General features: G+C 55.0%; 1 protein-coding gene across 3 annotated transcripts; it reads left to right on the forward strand.

The window, feature by feature from the left end:
- Positions 1-16168, forward strand: PROC (protein C, inactivator of coagulation factors Va and VIIIa). Of its 3 annotated transcripts, none has more exons than XM_075937436.1 (9): positions 1-283; positions 2316-2402; positions 4752-4912; positions 6440-6464; positions 6939-7049; positions 7753-7896; positions 12131-12240; positions 13422-13539; positions 15495-16168. In XM_075937436.1, the coding sequence occupies exons 2-9, from the start codon at positions 2333-2335 to the stop codon at positions 16040-16042; spliced, it is 1287 nt and encodes a 428-aa protein (XP_075793551.1). In that variant the 5' UTR covers positions 1-283; positions 2316-2332; the 3' UTR covers positions 16043-16168. The 3 variants fall into 3 exon arrangements, with proteins under 3 accessions (XP_075793551.1, XP_006131075.2, XP_006131076.2); XM_006131013.4 differs by lacking the exon at positions 1-283 and adding an exon at positions 1882-2024; XM_006131014.4 differs by lacking the exon at positions 1-283 and adding an exon at positions 2057-2116.
- Positions 16169-16755: the final 587 nt, after the last annotated feature.

A 16755-nucleotide genomic window follows, 5' to 3' on the forward strand; every position in this document is an offset into this window, starting at 1 on the left:
CGACATACTCTCTTGACGGGTGGTTGCGGGGGTGATTAGCATAGACAGTCCCACCTAGCACACTGCAGACCCTCGAAAAGCTGCCCTACAGTGACCTGCAAAGGGCAGGGATAGAGGGAATTAATTTGTCCTCTCTTTTGGGTCTCACGGATTCATGGAGAAGCCTTGAAGTGTTTCTGATTGTTTATCACATGAGCATTCCCAATCGTTTCTGTTCCGGACCAGTCTTCTGGCTGGAGACCCAGTGCAGACAGCCTGACAGCTGAGCACAGAGGAAGGAAAGGTATCGACTGCTGCTCTCGCTGGCTGGAGGGGACCCGGGGGGGAGGGGGTTTGAAAGTCCAGGCTCGGGTCCTGTTTTGCTCCTTTGTGACACACAAGTTTTTTAAAAGGGCAAAACTGTTACTGCCCCCTCATCTGCTCCTCTCTGGTTGTACCCCAGGAAAGCTCAGAGCTGCTTCACGTGAGCGCTGGAGCCGGAGCTTCCCAGGAGGAGGGTGTTGGTCCCCAAATGATCATTAAACCTTGGGATGAAATAACTGTGCTGTTTGGGACTTTACAACCAAAGAGCATCTCCTTCCTTTAATGCCTCTACTAGTACTGAGCATCCTGGCTCTCTCTCTGGAGTCCTATGCTGCCTCGGCTTGTCACCTGTCCAGGTCTTTCCAGGATTGTCCCTTTTTGGAGGTAGATGTCCCAGGCAATCTGTAAGGGTGCTCCGTCTACCTTTCCAGGGCTGTTGGCTCAGGCTCGTCCCCGATGTCCCAGGTTTCTGCATCTCAGAGGTGGCACCCTAATAGAATCCCGGTGCTAGGCAGAGAAAACTTTGGCCCCCTATCCTGTAATCCAATCTACACTGAGGAACCCTTCTCTCTGCCTAGAGTCCCCATGAAGTCAGCATAGCTTCGCCCAGGTGCAAGGCCAGGGCCTTGGTCTCCCGATCTGAATCACCCTAAATCCCAGGAGCATGTCTGGAGTTGGGACCCACCCAGATCTTCAGAATTTCTCCACCCCTTCTTGAGTCAGCAGAGTCGGCTTTCCCTTTGGTGGTCCCTGGGGCCTAGAAGCGCCTCTCGCTCCTCCCCTCCCCCAGCCATCTCAGCCCTGCCCTCGCCACTTTTGAACCACAGTTGAACATGGACCATTTTCGGGGGATTTTATTATTACAGCCATGGGTGCTGCTGCCACATTTGGAATCGTTTTTCTTCCCTTTTTTCATACTTAGATCTTGCCAGTTTTTGTAATACAGGTTTTACTAGAATGATAAAATAGGACAGTGGGACAAACATGTTGAGTTCCAGGCCATTTTTCTTAATCCCAGAGGAAAGATCAATCCCTCAAATGACCCAACCTAAATCAGAATAAAAATTAACATTTTTGGTCCTCGTGAAAGGAAGACACTTAAAAACAGAGGGGGAGGGTGGACTACTGCGGTTATGATGATGGGTGTGTATTTTGTAATACGTGTATTATGAAATGACAAGTTTCTCCTGCCCGATCACATCCGTGAGGGTGCAGTGGGGAGGACCATGTGGTGTTTAATCACAAAATGGGAGCAGAAGCTCACGTTGCAGCACTCTGAGGAGTCAAGGCTAGTGTCCTCAGCTCAAACAGTCACGTTGCAGGATAGGGACTGGCCGTACTAATGCGCTTGCCTCCATGTAGAATAACACTGACGATGGGACCCACCCTGTGTGGGGACGGCAGTGGGTCCTTATCGCAGGCTTTAAGATTCACCACGTCGGTTGGTCAGCTCTGCCATGTTGCATTTACCACCATCAGCTTCCAGTGGAGCTGACCCATGAGGGACAAAGCCTACAGCGGTGGGAAGCTCAGACGCCCAGAGGGGCTGTTGAACTCACACTGCTTGGATCAAGGACTTGTCCCAGCAACTGGCCGTTGTTTGTTGACTGACTGAAAGGAAGGCCGTTGGGATGAGTAAATATTTGAAGTTAGGGATTAACTAGCCTCCTGCGGCGCCATGGTGGAAGAGTAGAGAGCTGGGACTGAAGCTGGTTGAATCAGTAAGTGCTTCCCAAGAGTTCTACCCTGCTCAATGTACGAGGAGGCTTCGTTTGGCAAATTGCGACTGGGGAGGGAAGAGGAGAGAGAGCAAGTATGTGGGGAGGCTGATGACGGCACAACGGGAACTAGCGCAACCGTGGGATGGACTTGACTGACTCGCGGCTTTGGATTTGCACCTGGGCTGAGGAGCAAGTCAGCTTTACAGACAGGCTCCGGCTGCCTGGAGAACAAAGGAGGGACCGGTCTGACACACTGCCCAGCTCTTTCATGCTTCCTTTTTAATCTCTTAGGAGCTCCGTACTACGCTATGTGGAGACTCTGTACCCTTTGGCTGTTGGTGGCTGCCTGCTTGGTGCACTGTGGACACGGGGCCTCAGGTAAGTTCCGCTCGGAGTTTCTCCCTGGGCTAGATTCCTGTGGCGCTCTCATGGTGCAGCTGCCCCTGCGGTGAGCACTGGTAGACAGGCCCCCTGCACTGCTTCCCACGTGGTGTCCAAGCCTGCCCCGAGCAGGCTGGGTGATGTGGCAGTTAAAGCCCTGAGTCTGGCCTCCCTGTCACTTGCTGTGGCGGAGCGGCCCCAGGGACGGTGCAGCGGCCAGTAACCCGCGGTGCTGACGGAACAGCTAGCCTGGCGCAAGGAGCCGTCACAGGCTCAGCGAGGGCTCATCCCGCGGATAAAGGTAATGTCCCTCTGAGGGGGAATCCTGTCAGATGTCAGCCAGAGCCCGACTTCACAGCCTTCCCATTCGAAGGCAAAACCAGACCGGAACCACACACCTACCACGGCGTGAAACGCCACAGGGAGCTCACCCCACGTAGCAACACCCATGTCTGGCCCCTAGGAAGCCAGGTGAGAGCAGCTTCGGCCATGGAGTCACGCCTGCTGCCTCTAATCAGGATGGAAACCACGTCAAGTCCCTACCCCGGTGTCTGTAAGACAGGTACAGGCTACCCAGTAGCTAGACCCCACGGTGGCCCAGGCCATCTGAGTGGGCTTCACAGGCTCAGTCTCTGGGGCTGTGTCACTGTTGTGTGGACATCTGGGTTCGGGCTGGCGCTGGGCCTCAGGAGCCTGTGAGGTGGGAGGGCCGCCGGGCGTCTACACTGCCATGAAACAGCCCTGTAGCCTGACCCTGGAGCATCTGAGTTAATTGGCTGGGGTCAGCGGCTGCTTTTTCCCTGGCCATATTGACCAGTGAATCTTCACCTCCTGACAGGTGGGTTGGCACAGCCCCAACTGCCACCCCCCCCCCCCCCCAGCAAAACATGGCTGCTCAGACTGTCCCAGAGGCACCATGGCAATGAAGCTGCTGCCTCCATTTCAGCTCTGACTCCTCACAAGGAAGAAGAGACAAGGGGCCGTCACACTAATACACCGATGTACCCGCCTTTCACCCCCCTGCCTGCTTAACTTGCCTGGCTTCCCTGCTACCCGGCCCTGTGCCCAGCGTGCCTTGTGACCCCAGCTGTCTGCCAGGAGGTGGGAGGGATGGCTTGGCCTCCCACGCCACCATAGCTCGCTCCTATCTCGGCTTCTTGCTAGAGACGTAAGCTGGGGAGGTCAGACCTTTTATTGCACCTTGTGCTGGCGAGGGAGGGACGCTTTCGAGGCAGTGTCCTCCCAACCCCAAGAAGAGCTCTGTGGAGCTCGAAATTGCCACTCGTTCATCATCAGATGTGAGTGCAATAAAAGACATTAACTCACCTGCCTGTTCTCTCTGACACCCTGAAACCCCCCCCCCCCCCCACGGCTACCGCGACACTCAGCTTCTTCCTGCCACACGAATACGACAAAGATTGTTCCATTCAAGCAAGCCGCCTGCAACACAACACATGGGAAGACCCAGGGCCTCCTGGAGACCCTGCAGCCCAAGGGAGTCGGGCTGCACCACGGGCCGTTGGACAGGGCACCTGCAAAGGGTGGGTGCAGCCCTCTCCTCCTGGCCCATTCGCAGCTCTTTGTGCAGGAGCAAACCCTCTTGCAGCATCCCCTGGTCCGAGGCAGCCCGGGGACCGGGAGGAGTGGTAGGGACCGGCTCCAGGGAGCTGTGCCAGGCATTGTGGGGTGGGAAAACTGGCTGCAGGCCTGCAATAGTGAAGGGAGCGGAAGGCTGGTACATGGGTGTCTTAGTGTGACAGCCCCTTGTCTCTTCTTTCTCGTGTAGGAGCCTGAGAGCTCAAACGGAGGCAGCAGCTTCATTGCCGTGGTGCTGGGTGGGTGGGTGGTTCTGTTCAGCCCCGTGGTGCTGGGTGGGTGGGTCTGTTGCAGCCCCGTGGTGCTGGGTGGGTGGGTCTGTTGCAGCCCCGTGCATTGACATGGGGCAGAACTAGACCCAAACCAGGCTGGCTGATGCGGCTTCACCACACATTGCCGGTGATTCGGTTCTCTGCTGGAAACATGGCTTCTGGTCCCAAACCCAGACATTGTGCAGGTGGGACCTTCATTCAGGTCTTCGGGGTTCCTACCCCAGCCCCTTCCCCGCGGCTGAGAAGTGCCCTGCGGGGCCCGTGTGCTCAGGAGCTGTCACAGATTTCATAGCCCTCTGGGTTTTCGGGTGGCCAATTCCAGACCACCTGGGAGACTCTCAGAAGTGCTCCTGGACTCCTCTGAAAACCAGGCAGAAGGGTCTGAAGCTGCAGCTAAGGAGGGAGTGACGGGCCCTGCAAGGGGCTGCACGCTCAGGGTCAGTGCCAGGCTTGAGCCCTTGTCTCTCTCGGCTTCAAGTATTTTACAGCGGCCGCGATGCCAACCAAATCCTGAAAATCCAGAAGCGGGCGAACTCTTTCCTGGAGGAGCTCAAGCCAGGCTCTCTGGAGCGAGAGTGCAAGGAGGAGCAGTGTGACCTGGAGGAGGCCAGTGAGATATTTGAAACCAGGGAAGCAACCGTAAGTCGTTCCCCTCAGGCTAGGAGGGGAGGGGGAATGAATGAACCGGTGAACACTGATTTGGGGGACGTATTCGTGGCTGGAGCGCTCCCCTCAGTATCCTGCTGTCTGCGAGGGCAGACACGGCCGTGCAACCAACACAGCTGTGTCGCTTTACACCAGTGAGGAGCTGGCTCTGGGTTTCTGTTCTTTGTGGTTCTGGTTGTAAAAACCAACCTTGTGCGCTGGCAGGTCTCCCCCAGGCCCTGTCGCCTTTTCCTCTTGCCCCGCCACCAGCTTGTCCCACAGCCTCCCTGCTGGCCTCAGAACCCCTTTGGCCTGGCTTGGCTCCCTCCAGTACCACCACAAACTCCGGCTCGGCTCAGTATTTACTGTCCCTTCCCCCTGGGGTGAAATACGGGTGCTGCTGTACTGCCCCATGCGGGGTCACGGCAGGGGGGTGGATGCAGCAGTACCTGTAAGAAATGGGAGTATGGGGGGGCGTGGGGCAGGAGTCAGGTTGGGGATCAGGGCAGAGGGTTGGGGAGGGAGGAGGTGCAGGAATCAGGGCAGGGGGTTGTGAGGGAGTTGGGGGGGGGTAGGCGAGAGCTCACAGCTTGGATCACCAGCCAAGAGGAAGAGGAAAGCAGCGATGCTGGGGTGGAAAGGGAACAGCAGGCAAACACAGAATCGGTAGGAAGGGGGCTCCTGCCACTCCTATAGGGCACCGCGGGGGGCTCAGGGCTGGAGCAGTCCTGGACCAGCGTGGGCCCCCCGGCTCCTTTCACCTGCCTGCTGCTTAGCGCGGCAGCCTGCCCATGGGAGGGGGGCAGAGAGGGCAGCTTTCCCAGGCCTGGCAATTCACAAAGGCCTGGGGCTCGCAGCAGCGAGTGTAGCCCGGGCCCTTTAAATTGCCACCGGGGCCCCTTGCGTCACGCTCTGAGCAGGGCTGGGGCTGCCCGGGACAGACTGGTCCAGCTGTGGCCAACCTGCAGCTCTTCCCCTCCCCCCCAGGGTGCGGCTCGCGTTGGGGGGGGCTGTCTGCAGGCAGGGGAGGAAGGGATGGGTCAGTGGGGGGGGGGCTGTCTGCAGGCAGGGGAGGAAGGGATGGGTCAGTGGGGGGGGGCTGTCTGCAGGCAGGGGAGGAAGGGATGGGGTGGGGCCAGTGCGGGGGGGGGGGGAGAGACACAGGGTAGGGCCAGCAGGGGGGCTGTCTGCAGGCAGGGAGGGAGTCCGGGAACGAGCCTGGCTGGGGTTGTGTGGGGCGGGATTCGGGCACAGGAGAGGTGTGAGAGTAGAGGAGAGGGATGTGCAGGAGGCAGGCAGTGGGACTCTGCGCCCTCTGTTTGCAGCGTCACAGCCTAGCCTGCCACCCAGCCAGGTCACGGAGGCAAGTGATTCTTGTCACTGCTGTGTCAAAGGAAAGGACGCTACCGCCGTGAGCCAGAGACCCTGAACACCCCTGACCTCAAGGCAGAGCGCCAGCGAAGGCCCATTCCTTTGCACTGTCAGCTCCCAGCCCTAACCCAGGTTTTTATTTCTCCACAGCTAAACTTTTGGACCAAGTACGTTGGTGAGTAAGGGCAGGCGTCCAATCCATCCCTGTCTCCGTGCAGGAGGTACCTCGGCATCCCTGCCTGCCTGTCGTTATCTTCCACGCTCTCTCCTCCAGCCAAGCCACCAGGAGCGTTCCTAATCCCCACGATTGCTGTGCACGCAAAGGATGATCTCCATTGCTCTCTAGTTCCAAGGGAAGCAGCCCATACCCACTGCCCACGGGGCCTGCCGGCCTTCCTGCGCCGCCCTGCCCCCATGCACATGCCCTTCCTCTGTCCCTCAGAGCCCATCACCTTGTCCTCACATTGCTAGAACCCCTGGAGCGCCCGGAACAGCGGGTAAAAATGCACCGTCCAGCTAGCGCGTCGCAGGGCCCGCTTCCCGCGCTGCTGCCGGGCGGGTGGGACCCAAGAGGCCAGCTGTCGTTCATCTCTGGCCTGCGAGAGAGCAGGAGAGTCCTGAGCCGGGTTTCCCTGCGTGTGTCTTCCAGATGGAGACCAGTGTTTATCCAACCCTTGTTTCAATGGAACGTGTCTGGACAACATTGGGCGATTTAACTGCATTTGCAACCAAGGCTGGGAGGGACGCCTGTGCCAATATGGTAATGCTGGCCTCAAGCCCCCGTTTTAATATTAGAAATAAACCCGGGCGGGGGATGGGGGTCTCTGCCTGAGCCCAGAAACCAACACCCATGTCTCTGCTTCGGATGCCATGTCTCCGTACGTCGTGGCCTGCCAGAGCGTTCTTAGTTGCTTTCTAATGTGGCGTAAAGTTGGTCTGTGCTCCTGGGGGAGCCAAAGTCTCTCCCCAGTGAAAGGATTCCTGCGAAACAGGGTTTGCCCCCAGGGTAAACCAGGAAATGATGGGTTGTGTAGGCAAGGTCGTGGGGCAAGCCCACCATCCAGTGCAGAGACGAGTGCGTGCCGAGCTGACGCTGTTGCAGCCTGAGCTCGGAGGCTGGCTGCTTTTGGAAGAGCTGGCTTTCTTCCCCAGAGAAATGCTGCTCTGTGTGTGCGCAAGAGCCTCGTTCTCAGAGGCAAGGTAGAGAATTGTCAGACCTTCAGGCATGCGCCAGGCCTCTCCCCCGGCAGCGCCTTTCTCCGTCTGCCACTGACTCAGACACAGAAGCTGGCTTCCCAAACCCATCTGCTGCACTGCCCTCCAATCGAGGCACTGGCCAATTCCAGCTCACAATGTGCCTGCTCCCATGTTAAAGGGGAACATCAAGTCTTGCCCTGGCCTCACCGTCGGGGACTCCTCCATCTTCTAACCTCGTGTCTCTTTTCACTTTCCTCCTTTCCCAGAGGCCAACTACACCGACTGCTCCACTTACAACGGGGGCTGTGAGCACTTCTGTAATGAGGATCCAACGCTGAGCCAGCGCCGCTATTGCAGCTGTTCGCCAGGGTACCGGCTGATGGACGACCACGCCAAGTGCGAGCCTGCTGGTAGGACAGAAGGGTGGGGAGGGAGGCACCTACCCAGGGGGATGGGAGTCATGCTACTTTGTCTGAAAAGTGAGAACCCGTGCACAACGCACTTTCTAATAGTTGCAGGGAATTGATCCCGTGCAGAATGGTTCTCTGCTTGGGATCATTCCACTTCTCCTTCGAGTGATGGTCCCTTGTATGTTCCCGAGGGTTAGACGCATCTGCCAGAGCTGGCGCTTTTGAGAGTAGTAGTGTCCGTTAGTCCACGCTTGCGTCCTTGTGCCGCCTCATGGTTTCGTTGGAGGCAGGGAAAGGTGAGACATACTATCCCCGCTCTCTGTTCCCTCTCAGCACCATTTAGTCCAAGTCGAAGGCTCCATTGTTCTCTCATCTCTTGTGATGTGCCTTCTAGAAGTCAGAAAAAAGTCTGTTTTATACGTCCATATGTTCATATCTGCGTTGCTCTTGCAGTAGGTGAGTGTTTTTCAGGATGCGTACAGACTTTGGGAAATGCTTTTAATGGTCTCCTGCTTTTCCCCTCACTCTTCCCAGCACGCAGGCCCAACCTCCTGTGTGAAACAGCTCTCTGCCTGTGCTGGAAGACCCGTCTATTTGTGTGTTGCCCCACCCTGAGCCAAGGCCTGGGCCCAGTGACTGTTACCTCAGAACTGTTTGTTTGCTGCCCCTCTCTGAACCCCTCTCTGTCGACTGTTAACAGAGTTTAGGAGTTGTTTGTCACCCGGCCAGAGCCTGGGCCAGGACCTAGCCACTGTTGGCTCAGTCCGATCATAGGCCGGAGCCCTGGATTATTATGGCCCATCCACAGTGAGGGTTCAGCACAATTCACTGTTGGCTCGGTTCCACCATAAGCCAGAGCCCCTGGACTTAGTGACTGTGGGCGTGGACTGACCCGAGGCCGGAGCCCAGTACAGCTGATTTCCTAGGAGAGACAGAGCAGGGGTGCAGTGAGGTGGAGTGGCCGCCCACTGACCCCGAGGGGAGGAGCCCTTCCTAGAGCACTGGTGGGCTACAGGCCTGGCATATGCCTACCTACTGGAGGACAAGTTCCTACAAGAACTAGGGACCAAGGTGTCTCCAGTCCTTGTGTTCCAGCCAGGCCTTGCCTTTCCCTTCTTGGCCACATGGTGGCCTGCACGTATGTTTCCATTCATGCACTTTATCATGGACTTCCTACTGATTGTTCCCCCCGAGCTTCTTTCCCCCTACGATGCTGGAAGGATCCTGGTCAGGTCTGGCCCAAGAGACCCTCCCTGCAGTTCTCTCCCAGCATGACAGGCATGCCGGTCAGTGGTTGGAACGGCCCCATGGGCGAACACACGATACCATCGCCTCGGACCACTCAGGAACCCATACGTACAGTCACCTTCCTGGAAGCTTTGGGCGCTGCGGAGAGCACGTTGTGCATTTCTCCCATCCATTCACTCCCAGCACGCCACACCCCACCGCACCTGTTACTGCGTCAGGAAACAAGGTCTCCAGCGCTCTGTGCAGAAGCCTTTGGGGTAGATCCTTTCCCACAGGATCCTGTTGGTGTCAGCGCACAGTGCCAGGGCTCAGAATATGGTTGCAGACTCTCTCAGCTGACCATTCGTGGCTGACCGGAGTTGTGGCCAGCAACATATTCAGCCGGTCAGGGACGCAGACCAGGGATCACTTCAGCTCCCACCCCAAAAGCAAATGCAGCCAGGATTGCGTCAGCGGATGCCAGTGGGGGTGGCACTCTTTCCCACTCTTTCCCACTCTTTCTGGCTGGACCAGGTCAGTAATGTCTTTCCTCCCGTACTGCACGTCCTAGACGAGGTAGGGCGGGGAGAGTGACGACGATTCTGTTCTGGCCTCACAAGTTTTGGTTTCTTCTACTCATCTGCACATCAACATGTCCCTCACGTGCACTGCCAGCTTTCCCGGGATCCCGCACATAACATGGCAGCCGGATCAAGCCCCCCATGCCGCCCACACTTCCCCTGCGAGCTTGGTTTCTGAAAGGGCATTTTCACTAGAGCAGGAATGTTCTTCATCAGTACAAGAGTCTATGATGTGGCCCCACGGGATCAAGCGTTCGACCTCCTGAGCCCAGCAGAGGGGTCTTGTCCCTGAAGACATGGGCATCCGTCTGCCTCTGGACTATCTGCTGTCTCTGAAGACATCAGGACTCCCTTGTAAAGGTGCGCACAGCTGCTCTCACTGCTTTCCCACCCTTTGCGGAGCTGCACTTCCGTCGTTACGCACCCTTGCGCTACCAGGTTTTGCAATGGCCTCCTACAGCTTTATCTGCCCATTCAACCCATTGCTTCCCATTGGAGCCTCAACCCTGTCCTCTGAGCATTGATGAAATCACCCTTTGAACTGTTGCCTCCTGCTCCCTCTCTCCCCTTGCCATGAAGGTCACCTTCCACGAGCAGTGTAGCAAACGGGGGGCCACGATGGCAGATTCCATAAGGGCAAGGTTTCCCTGGGCTTGCACCCCAAGGTTCTGCCAAATGTCGTATCCTGTCTCAACCAACCTGTACGCTTACCTATCGAGGAAGCCCTCTGGACTGGTTATTGCTCCAGCAGAAAGAGTTCTTTGGTAAGTGTAGCCCTGCCCACCTTTTGCACTGCTCCAGATCTGTTCAGTTTGTGGTGGAGAAAGAACTGAGGGCGCATCGCAGGCAGGGGCTGCTCTGGGCATCCGAAGCTGCCCGTCCACAGCAGGCCTGGGCACATCCCAGAGCATCCCTAGTCCATGGTGGCCCAGGCGCGTTGCAGGCAGATGCCCAGAACAGCTCCTGTCTTCAGTGGGCCCGGAAGGGGCTTAGGCGGGGGCTGTGGTGGGGAGCTGCTCGAACCCAGCCGTGACGGAAAGCTCCCGGTTAATTGGTTAACTTCATGTTTTACTGGTTAACCAATTGAATGGGATTTTACATGCCTAATGGTTGGTCCATGCCATCCTTTTTCACCTCAGACAAAACCACGAGGCAGAGCAAGGACGCATGGACAGACTGATGGACACTGCTGCTATTTGCACGTGTTATCCCTGGAGGAATTCTGCACCACAAAAATAAAAATTCTGCACCAAAAAAAAATAAAAAATTCTGTGCACGCTATTTTAAAATTCTGCAAATGATTGTCAAAATAACACAATGTAATCGTTCTGGTTTCAGTTAGTTCAGTAACTTATGTAATCACAATAAAATGGATGGGAAAAGGGAGTGGTTGCATGGGAGGAAGTCTCCAAACCACCTCGCCTAACAGGAATTTAGGTAGGCCTGACCCTTTATTTCTAGTTAGTAGTCAACAAATCTCTGCAGCCATACGTCAGTGCTAGGCAACTGACAAACAAGTGAGGGATGGAGACTCACACTCACAATTTATATTGGCTACTGATTCTCCAGAACGGCCAGGAGCAAAGAGTTCACAGAGTCATTTTGACAGAAAATTATTTCAGCTCCCCCCCAAAAAAGAGCCCAGTTCCAATCATTAATGCAAAGCATTTATAAGACCATGCTATTGTTTACAACACCCTGGCAATGTAAAGGCGCATTAAAACTTTTACACCTGTTTTGTACTTTGGCGAGAATTCACAGAGACAATGAGAACAAGCCAGTAAGTAGGCAGGTTGCTACACTCTGCTCTGCGTGAGGGGACAGAACCTGCCCTATGCGTATCTCCTCTCAGAAACACCCCAACGCCCTGCCCGTCCGTGCCAGGCATGCTGCCAGATCAAGTGAGAGAACAGAGTCTCAGTTTCTCTCTCTCTCACGCGCACATGACTGCTCTTGTAGCTTCCATTTGCTTCCCTGTCAGAAGTCATTTTTCTGCCGGAAAGCAAAAAAAATCTGTGGGGAACGTGAAGTCTGTGCACATACAGTGATGCAGAACTCCCCCAGGAGTAATGTGTATAACCCTCAGTACACAGATAGAAACCACGTATCTTGAAGAACCTCCAGTTGTAGATAAATTACCTCTTTTTATTGGCATTAGAAATCACTCTTGTGTCTCTGTGTTAGGAACGCCCTGTGTAGTTAAATGTCTCAGGGAGATCAGGGAATTTCCCCCGCAATGAGACAATAAGGATACACAGAGAAGCCATTGAGAGCATCTCGCAGAGATAAGGAGACAGGATGAGGGGTTTTTTAGAACTGTAGTGAGTTGGAGAGTTTCTTCTGTAATAAGCTATAAAAAGCTGACAGCTGATTGTGTTGCATTGTCTGCATTTTGCTGGTTGACCTCTTTGATTTATCTCTTGAAGTGGAGTTCGCCTGTGGAAAAGTGAAGGCAAATCGCATGGATCTCAAATCAGGGGTCCAAATTCGGCTCACTGAGGGGAAAATGGGGAGAAAAGGAGACAGTCCCTGGCAGGTGAGAAATAAATCATCTTTTGTGGTGGAGTTTTCAGGCACTACCCAGAACTGCTTCATATGCCCAGTGAAGCGCTTAGGTCATGAATGAGGGCACTTCTGTAAGCCAACGTTCTCCTTATTTTAGGGGAAGGGTTTGGAGAGCCGAAGCCAGTGTCACTTTTGTTTGTATTTTGTTAGTCTCACTGCTCTCTCCCAAGCAGTGTTTTTCTTGCTCACCATGCCCGTGCATGCACCATCGTGATGTTTGTGCCGGTAACGTGGCAGCAAGCTGGGGAAAACCACTTCTTCAATGCATTGCATATCTCCTGCTGCGCACGCTGGCCACTGTCGGACTATCACAGGAAGAACTGAATCTTCTTTGTTTTAGGACCGTTTTGTGTTTATAAATGTAAAACGAGCCTCATTCGAGTTACAGAGCTTGCTCTAGTCCAGGGGGTTCAACCTTTTTTTTCTCGTGACCCAGTTGAACAAAATTATTGATGCCCGTGACCCAACGTAATTGGACTAAAGCGTGGGTTCTGGGGATGGGGCTGAGGATGGAGCTTCAGCTTTGGGGGTGGGGCAGGGCTGGGGCTTGTGTGGCTCCCAGTCAGCAGTGCAGCGGAGGGGAGGGGCACTGCTAAGGCAGCTTCCTACCTATCCTGGGACCACAGACCATGCTGCCCCCAGAAGCAGAGAGCAGCAGGTTCTAGCAATGGGAGTGTGGCGCTAGTGCTGAGGACCGGAGCAGTGCACGGAGCCTTGTGTGCTCTTCGGCCCCCACCCTCGCATGGGGCTGGGCCCGACTCTCGTGTACACTAAGATTCTTTACTCTACTGGGCAGCAGTAAGAGCTCTTAGTGTAAAGGAGAATGAGTCCAAGACGTTTTACTCTTGGTGGTGGTTGGGCTAGTCCATCCCTTGCTTGAGCTAAGCGTCTCCAAACTGAAGGAGCAGACTGAGTCCCCCAACGGTGTCTCCTGAGCATAGAGCCCAGCCCCAGCCAAGGAGAAACCTGCCGACTGATTTAGGTGGACAGTGGCTCTCTGGTCAGCATGCTTCTGCCCACCAAACAGGGAGCTTTGGCCTCCGCGATTGCCACGTGCTCTGGTACCCGTGGGGCGGGGCAGACTGCTGCCTGCAGAAGGAACGTGTCCAGTCCAACGTGTCAGAGGTGGGTCCTTCTCTCTCTCTCTTCCAGACGATGCTGCTGGATGGCAAGGGGAAGTTTAAGTGCGGGGGTGTCCTCATCCACCCCTCCTGGGTTCTAACGGCAGCCCACTGCGTTGAAGACAAAGGGCGGTTCAAAGTAAGACTTGGTATGGAAACCCCACCTCCTGCGCTTCCCTCTTTAAAGATGTTACATCCTCCCTCGGGGGGCTGGGCTGTGTCCTTTGGGGGGAAAGACACCAGGTGACAGCGCAAGCTCGTCACTCTGCATCTAGAGCTTGGTTGGCCGGGCAGCCCGTCGTACCTCCCCGAGATTGTACAAGCATGTTAATAAAGGCGTGTGGTGTCCGTTAGCAGCCGAGAGCCTGGCTGTGAGCTACGGGGGCTGGTACACTGTGTGCTCCCCTGCGTCTCTCCAAAGTGAAACAGAGGAGGTGACGTTCCCCCACTGGACTCTGGGAACTGTGGTGGAGGAGCCCCCACTTCGGAGCTCTGCTCCCAGTCCCACTGTGCTTGCAGGGCGCTGGCCTGCACCCCATGCCCCAGGGATACGGAGAATGCTGCTGCTTAGGCGGCACCTCTAGGTTCCTGCGCCCCACTCTGGAATAGGTCACGAGGAAGAGACGTGCAAAGGAATCTTGGTGTAGATCTGGGAGGGGCCACTTAGGCTAATGAGCGGGCTGCACGGGTGGCTCCATCCCAGCGAGAACACAGACTTGTCGTAACCAAGTTGCTTTCCCGGGTTAGGGTGGCTGTGCTAACTACGCTTGCATAGCTAGACTGTGCGGCGTGTGCCAGTTGCCCATGACCGCGCATTGATTGGGTGCAGTGGGTGTGCAGTGTTGCGTGCGGTCAGCCCACACCTCACGTCACGGGCCCTTCCGTTCCAGGGCTGTCTCTTCATAGAACCACTAGGAAAAAACGGAGCCAGGGGGAACCAGCGGAATCTGACAGCCCTGCACACGGGCCACACGTAGAACTACAGGTTGCCGCCAGTCGGGCATGCATCCATCTTGCAAACCACCGAGTAGTGTGGCGTGCTTAGAGATCTCCACTCAGGAGAGGGGTGGATTTGAACTAGCCAGGGTGGGGCAGAGGGAGAGCACGGGCAGTTCAGTGTAGAGTGATTTCCACGGCTCCTCTCCAGAGCCAGCCCATCGAGCCGTGCACATGTCTGAGGCATGGGGAAACGGCCACCAAATGTAACCCCGGATTTCCAAACAAACCCCCCACAAGCATCGTTCCCTTCTCTTCAAATAGAAGCCCTTTGGAGGAGTGTTTTCTCCCTATCTGCTCTGACAGCAGAGGGATAATCCAGCCTCGACCTCAGCTGCTTTTTGCTAAGCGTGGTAGATACTTGGATGAAATATCCCACTAAGGGAATCGATGGCCCAAACTCTGAGATGCCAGCATGGGCATTAATACCACTCAGAGCAGCGTTTTGGCCCCTCACCCTGATCAAGTCTTTGAGGCCCTTCCCTGGCGCTCTGTTCTCCAGTGTCTCAAATGCAGCCCTCTCGTCCTTTTCTTTAAGGCCCTTCCGGCTCATCTGCCACTGTCTCATTGCGTTGTCCCACGCTGCACCCAATCAATGCTCTGTGCCAGCAGGGCCGGGCTCTCTCTCACCCTTGTGCACAAGTGAGACTGTTCTCACAAGTCCCTTCACCCTGTCATCCAGGTAGCCCGTTAGGTATGGAACTGCCCTCAGTAAAGCCCTAACGCCGCCATGCTGGGGCGATGCAGTTCCAAGTGACCAGTGGGTGTGCAATACATGACAAATGTAAAGTCTATTGGTCATGAACGTCTTACCATGCAGATTCCAGCTTCTAGGATGGACTAGTCCAGGAAGTCTCCATCAGGGAGTTCAGCCAATCAGCCGCTAACCGTGTGTCAAAGAACTTGTACAAACTTCCTGCTTTTGCTGTGCTAGGGACCCGGGGAAGGCCCATTAAGTATAACACTGTTAAGATATAAAACATGATACAATGTGCAGACTCTTACGGTAAGAGAGCAGGGACAAGTCTGAGCATTCAGCAGACCTGAGTCCTGCCATGGTGTTAAGCAAGGAATGAGGCTCTCATCTCTTTCCACGTTGCTCCTGCAGGTGAATACAACCGGCTGCGGAATGAGGACACAGAGCAAACCATTGTGGTGGACAAGTGCGTGAGCCACGAAAACTACAGCAAACAGAGCTCCGATAATGACATCGCCATGCTGCACCTGTCACAGCCCATCGTCTTCAACAAATTTGTGCTGCCTATTTGCCTTCCCAACAAGAAACTGGCAGAGCAGGAGCTGACGGCAAATGGGAGGCCGATGGTGGTGACTGGCTGGGGCAGCCAGAGTGACGTCTCCATGAATTACTCGGCTGTCCTCAGTTACATTGAGATCCCCCTGGTCCCGTGGAGCGACTGTGCCCAAGCCATGAGGCACGCTGTCTCTGAGAACATGCTGTGTGCTGGGAATCTTGAAGACAAGCAGGATGCCTGTGGTGGGGACAGCGGAGGCCCCATGGTCACGAAGTTCAAGAACACTTGGTTCCTAGTGGGACTGGTGAGCTGGGGAGAAGGTTGTGGGAAAAAGGAGAAGTTTGGAGTCTACACCAAAGTCAGCCAATATCTGGATTGGATCCAGCAGCAAATCAAACAATAGACATCTCATCTAAGGGCTGATTCTCCTTCAGAAGAATTGGGGTCACTGTGGCTGTATGCTCGTAACAATACAGAGTACAATGTGCTGTCACGCCTCCTGGTATTAAAACTAGAGTACATAAAGCAAGCCTACGTGAACTGTGCGCTTTTCCTTGCTGCTTCCCCGTCACATTTGTTTGTAGGGACACCAGTTGTGCCATCACATGACAAAAAGAGGGGACCTGACCCAAGGAGCTTATAGTCCAAGGACGAGATGAGATGGGTGATGTTATGCCCCAGCCTGTAACTGACTTACCTAATCACCGGAGCTGTTTGGGAACTGAGGCGCAAGGCTGAGAATTTTTCTCCTTTTGAGTTGAACAGGTCAGGTGAACATAAGTGCGGTTCACGTTACAGCAGTATAAGACAGAGGTGTTCAAAGCAGCAGCAGGAAATTGGGGAATTGACCCCTTTTAGCCTGGATAGCTAATCCCGTGGAGGTATTTCTGAGATCCCTCAATGCGATATGCCTGACGAGTTTTCTTTTAATTACATTGTAATTGGGAGTTGGTTTTTGTGTGCCAATTAAGGGGCAATTATTTCAGTTTTAAAAGGCAAGATCTAAAGAGGTGCTTTCTCACTAGGGAACCAGTCAGCAATATCATAGGTTTTACACTATCATCACTGGCCAGGGTTACTGTTTCAGCCTTACCATGGCAGGTTTACTAGTTACCT

This window comes from Pelodiscus sinensis, chromosome 10 (assembly GCF_049634645.1).
Source record: "Pelodiscus sinensis isolate JC-2024 chromosome 10, ASM4963464v1, whole genome shotgun sequence".
In the NCBI taxonomy this organism is placed as follows: Eukaryota; Metazoa; Chordata; order Testudines; family Trionychidae; genus Pelodiscus; species Pelodiscus sinensis.